The sequence below is a fragment of the Alosa sapidissima genome, chromosome 9, assembly GCF_018492685.1.
Source record: "Alosa sapidissima isolate fAloSap1 chromosome 9, fAloSap1.pri, whole genome shotgun sequence".
In the NCBI taxonomy this organism is placed as follows: domain Eukaryota; kingdom Metazoa; phylum Chordata; class Actinopteri; order Clupeiformes; family Clupeidae; genus Alosa; species Alosa sapidissima.
The window spans coordinates 28,412,749-28,418,656 of NC_055965.1; the positions used below are offsets into that span (position 1 = coordinate 28,412,749).

The 5,908-nt window shown below is 46.8% G+C and overlaps 1 protein-coding gene across 4 annotated transcripts in view; it reads left to right on the plus strand.

Annotated features, from left to right (window-relative positions):
- The window catches only part of tp53bp2b (tumor protein p53 binding protein, 2b), a 58,460-nt gene extending 56,644 nt beyond the window's left edge, over positions 1–1,816 (plus strand). For all 4 annotated transcript variants that reach the window (XM_042104985.1, XM_042104984.1, XM_042104987.1 and 1 more), the window contains 2 exons: positions 1–194; positions 435–1,816. The exon at positions 1–194 is cut by the window's left edge and continues 6 nt beyond it. In XM_042104985.1, coding sequence (XP_041960919.1) covers positions 1–194; positions 435–476 — 236 coding nt within the window. In that variant the 3' untranslated portion in view covers positions 477–1,816. The remainder of the gene's footprint in view (positions 195–434) is intronic.
- The last annotated feature ends 4,092 nt before the right edge of the window (positions 1,817–5,908 follow it).

Sequence of the window (5,908 nt, forward strand, 5' to 3'; positions counted from 1 at the left end):
AAGAGAAGATGGGTATCATGAACAGAGGGGTGGTGTATGGCCTGTGGGACTATGAGGCAGAGACTGAGGACGAGCTGTCCTTCAGGGAGGGGGACTGCATGACCGTGCTGCGCAGGGAAGACCAGGAGGAGACGCAGTGGTGGTGGGCCCGCTGTGGAGACAAGGAGGGCTACATCCCACGAAACCTACTAGGGGTCAGTCTCTCTCTCTCTCTCTCTCTGTCTCTCTGTGTGTGTGTGCGTGTGTGTGCGTGCGTGCAGGCATGAGTGTGTGTGTGTGTGCGTGCGTGCGTGCGTGCGTGCGTGCATGCATGCATGCGTGCATGTGTGTTTGTGTGTGTGTGTGTGTACGCTGATGATATTATTGTGTGTTAGAGTATATTTGCTGATAATGTTGCTCATCTCTCTTTTCCTCTCTCTCTTCCTCCCTCACAGCTGTACCTGAGGATTAAACCCAGACAAAGAAGTCTGGCTTAACAGCGTAAAACACACACACACACACACACACACACACACACACACACAGACACAAACACACACACACTGTCAAGCAGAACACTGAGGCACTTTTCAGAATACTAAACTAAATTACTTTTTTAAGGTGGTTTAAAAATGTCATTTCAACACGTCTTTATTCAAGAGGGGAACTCAAAATGTCATGTAGCGTCAGATCAGTGATTGGTTGATTGATTGATCTTTGAGATTACTTTGTTAAAATAAGCTTTGTTAAAAGCAAGCCCTGCAGATGGAATGGTAAAATTTGGACACAAAACTCTTATCTGATCACCTGCAAAAAACATTTCCTTTTCTGTGTTGAAAATCTGAACAATCTGATTTCCACTCAGTCTGTTCAGCCTCAGTCACAATACAGAGAATCTGATGGCAAACACACACACACACACACACACACACAGTTACAATACAGATAATCTGATGACACACACACTCACAATGTGATGATACACAAAAACACACACAGTTTGAACGTAGGCTGAGATTATCCTTCAGATTTTGACATGAATAAAAGTGCGCCCAGAAAGTTCAGGATGCTTAAAGGAGAAACACACGCACACACACGCACACACACACACACACACACACACACACACACACACTCAAGCAGAGCACTAGGAGTCAGAGTACAGAGATTCTGATGAGTGTAACAGGGGTGAACCGATGTGTCTGTGGACAGAAAGCAGCCTACTGTAGGCTACGAGCTCCTCTCCTCATGAGCTGGACACATTCAGAGGACAGATGAAGAGAGAGTCTTTCTCTGACATTCATTCAGAACATTTAAAGAAAAACATCCTGCTTTTTTGGTGTTCATAAAGGCTAAGGCTTATCTACAGAGTGGAAAAAAAGTCCATATTAACAATGATGATTATGATGAAGATGATGATGATTAAGATTAATTATTATCATTATTATAAAAATGATGATGATGTTGATGATGATGACTGATTAAGATTGTAACATTTTGTCACACTGTTTTCTTCTCTGTTTGTTTTTTGTGTGTAAAACTTTATTTGTAAATGTATCCAAACACAATCATACTGCTGGATATTCTCTCATCTTTCATCTCTTCTCGCTCTTTCTATTTCAAAATGAATGTCTTTTGATAAGGACCTCATGTAGTTTGTGTATGTAGACATTTGTGTAGTTTTTATTTTATTTTATTTTATCTTATTTTGAGTGTTCAGCTAAGTTCCTCTAGTAGAGAATTGTTACATCACGGAATGTAAATGTCACGAGGAGCTTTTCAAAATGACTGCCAACAAAAATTATTTGCTGCAAACAATAAAAGCAGATGAAAGCAACCAGGTCTGTCTTTTCTGATAAAATAAAAATAATAAAAGATTGTATGAGTACGTTTGAAAAGAAACTATGTTGAATAGATACAAATAATACCCATTACGCTTAAGTCTTTTATAATAAAAACATATTTAAACCAGTGTATATCATAAGATGTATTTCCTGAAATGTCCAAACAATTACATACAATTCCATTAACAGGAAATTCAGAGCAACAAAAATATAATTCTCATGGTTCCATATAAACTGAATGACATACATGACAACATTTTTTAATATACAGACATCATATGTATATATATTGTAGCGATCTCACCCTCAGACAAGAATCACTTTTGGCTAGGACGGCCATTTATTGGAACAGGCATCAATGTTAAACACAGACAGCCTCAGACAACTACATAGGGCAACACGGGTAGTCTCAGCCGCGCATGTAACACACAATAAGGGTTTACCACACACATCAACACGAGGATAAACACATGAGGTACAACCAAAGAGACTAACACGCTAACAAATACACATGGTAAACGCAAATACAACTACATAACCGACATTACACATTATAGCATTCACTCGCACTGCATTCTGGGAGATACTCACTATATAATATGAGACAACCCACAAACCTTAACTAATCATATGTTCAAATGGTTATTTCTTCTCATACGGTTCCTGTTTATAGCTAATTGTGTACATTTTTGCCAGCACACAAAACACCTTTCTTTTTTTTGGAGTGTTGTGTGGAGATTGATGATGAATAGAATGCGTTGAGTCCATTTTGAGATGAGTCTGAAACGCGGGGGCGTGTGGAAACAATGAAGTGCTGCCTGTGAATTGTGTCTGTATGGGCTGTACATACCCATATTTATTCTGCTCTTATAAGATAACTAGTAACTGCTAATACACAGGGATGGATTACTGCACGGGCCTACCGGGCCCAGGCCCAGGGGCCCAAGGGGTCCACCATCTTCGCTGGTATCCCAGGGGTGGTGATATTTCTGGACGACATAGTAGTACATGGACCAACACCCATCATCCATGACCAGCGACTCACACGTGTGCTCGACACACTGGCCTCCCATACTCTCACGCTAAATGGGGTGAAATTTATTTTTTCTGCGTCTGAAGTGGAGTTTGTGGGGTTTCGTCTGAGCTCAGAAGGCCTCAGCCCACTTCATTCTAATGTGGAGGCCATTCAACGGCTGCCCATGCCCTCCAGCCTGGCCCAAATTGCCTCTTTCCTTGGCATGACAGCCTACTACTTGCGCTTTCTTCCCCAGTACTCCTCCACCACCGCCCCTCTACGGCAGCTCCTCAAAAAGGACGCCCAATGGGTTTGGACCCCTGCCTGCAACGATGCTGTCATACAGCTGAAGGCCCAGCTCATCGCACCACCAGTACTCGCACACTTCGACCCGTCCAGCCCAACGTTTCTCACCTGTGATGCCTCCAACTACTACTACGGGGCTGTGCTGTCTCAGTTCCACAACGGCACGGAGCGACCTGTTGCGTTCGCCTCCCGAGCCCTCAGTTCTGCAGAACAGAAGTATTCCGTTGGGGAGAGAGAGGCCCTGGCCTGTGTCTGGGCTTGTGAGCGGTGGCATATGTACGTGTATGGCCGTTCATTCACATTACGGACGGATCACCAAGCACTTACAGCCTTGCTGGCGACGTCTGGTTCTGGGCACAGGCCTCTGTGCATCCACCGATGGTACGAGAGACTTCACCAGTACAATTTCACGCTACAGTTCACACCGGGGCGAGAGAATGTGGTGACGGACTTACTTTCACGCTCCACGCCACCTTTAGCTGTGGACCCGAATCCAGACAACAGCGACATGGACCTCATCCAGCTCCTCCACTCCCCTCTGGAGGCGACAGTGTCACTTCACAAGCTCCAACAGGCCTCTGAACAGGACCCAGTGCTCTCACAACTCCGCACTTTCATCCTCCAGTAGCTCCAACAGGCCTCTGAACAGGACCCAGTAGCTCTGGAGGCGACAGTGTCACTTCACGAGCTCCAACAGGCCTCTGAACAGGACCCAGTGCTCTCACAACTCCGCACTTTCATCCACTCTGGGTGGCCTCCAGCCTCCAGCCTCCAAGAGAGTCTGGCACCATTCCGCCGCTTTAAAGATGAACTTTTTTTGCTGGAACGACCACTGCGTTGCAAGGGGCCATCGCACAGTCGTACCCTCCGCCTTACGGGCACGCGTCCTGTCCATGGCTCACGAAGGCCACCTCGGCATTGTCCAGGTGAAGCAGCGCTGCCGAGAAGTGGTCTGGTGGCCAGGCATAGATGGTGATGTTGAGGCTATGGAGAGAGACTGCACAGCCTGCTTGGTGAGCGGAAAGACTGGCCCCCCACCAGCTCCTCCCCTTCAACCACTGCAGTGGCCAGCTGGGCCTTGGGAGCCTAAGACCTGTATTCCAAGTGGCCGGAGGCAGTCTCTACCGGGTCGGTCACCACACAGGTGGTCACTGACTTTCTGGAGGTGCTTTTCGCTCGTTGGGGCATGCCCAAGACAATCACCACAGACAATGGGCCGCAATTCATCTCTGCGGAGTTCACAACTTTTCTGGGTGAGCGGGGAATCAGACACTTACGTACAGCTTTCTATAACCCTCAGGCGAATGGGGGTGTGGAACGCATGAATCAGACGCTGAAGAACGGTATTAGAGCTCACTTAGCAGAGGGATTTCAGTTCTCAGCAGCACTTCTGCGGACCCTGCTGCACTACAGAGCGACTCAACATACCACAACGGACAGCTCCCCAGCACTCCTGATGTTAGGGCGTGAGCTACCACTGCCCCTGGATCGCCTGCGTGTTCCTGCTCACCTGTCATCACAGGAGGCCCAGCGGGAACCAGCTGGCCAGCTACGCGACCGGGTCTCAGCACGACAGCAGGCAACTAAACAACGCTTTGACCAGTCCCACAGGGTCAAACACCCAAATTTCACCATTCTGGACTGGGTCAGGGTCCGAAGGCCCACACGGGGCCATAAGCTCCTGTCATTTTGGTCAGCGCCTTACCAGGTGACTGAGCAACTGGGCTCTGCCACCTTTCAGACGGAACGCGGTGGCATGCACGCCGTCTCCACAAAGTGGCCCCACCTACCGCAACAGACCTGGAGGTCAGCCGAGATCCTGATCCGGACTCGGGAGGCCCAGTTAACCCCGCATCACGACCAGTCCGTGCCCGCACCAAACCGGGCTACCTTGAGGACTATGTTGCAGATTTTTAATATTACTGCTGTTGACTTATGTGTTGCGAGTACCAGCTCATCCAGACTGTTCCAGTTACTGAGTCTGGTGTTTTAAGGCACTTTAGGCCAAGTTCCAAATAGCCTTGTAATAGCCTTGTAATGATTAGTTCAAGTTGGACTGTCACAGTAGTCATGCACAAAGTATCCGACTGATGCCTACTACAGGTTTTATTTAGGATTTATTAATTGTGTTGTATTTCACTCATGGATATAAGTTGTGTCTTCCCTGGGGAGGGGGGAAAATGTTATGTCTCCACGACATGGTTTTATGAGATGTCAGTGTTTTATATGGTGCCTTTATTTTGATATGACCGCTGCTGGTTTCCGGTCTCTGTGTGTTCGTTCTTACTAGTGAAAGTAAACAGCTGAACATGCCGCGGCTCTCCCAATTCTTTTAGTGTTTTGCACACACACTACAGTCTGCATGAACAGTTCTTGCACAAGCCACTGTTTTGATTTGCGTAGAGGAGGTGCGGGCTGAAGCCAACCTGTTTGAGGGTGAGCGGTGCATGGAAAGAATGTATGCTGCCCTGCGTGTATACTACAATGAAATAATGTATCTAGGCTAATCTATATTTTCAATAAAACTTTTAGCGCAGCTTTGAAATCTTATGTGAAAATCTAAATTAGGCTATTATGGTCCGGGTCCGGATAGGATCACGTCCCAAACTTTTAGATGATAGGCCTACTGCGCACAGTCAAGGACTTTTAACACCCGCACCAACCCGACTCGTCATAGCCCCAAAAAGGTTGAGAACCTCTGCTCTACGCATTAACTGAATCCCTGTTCCAAACAGCTGTTTTTTTTATTTTTTAAATAAGCCTA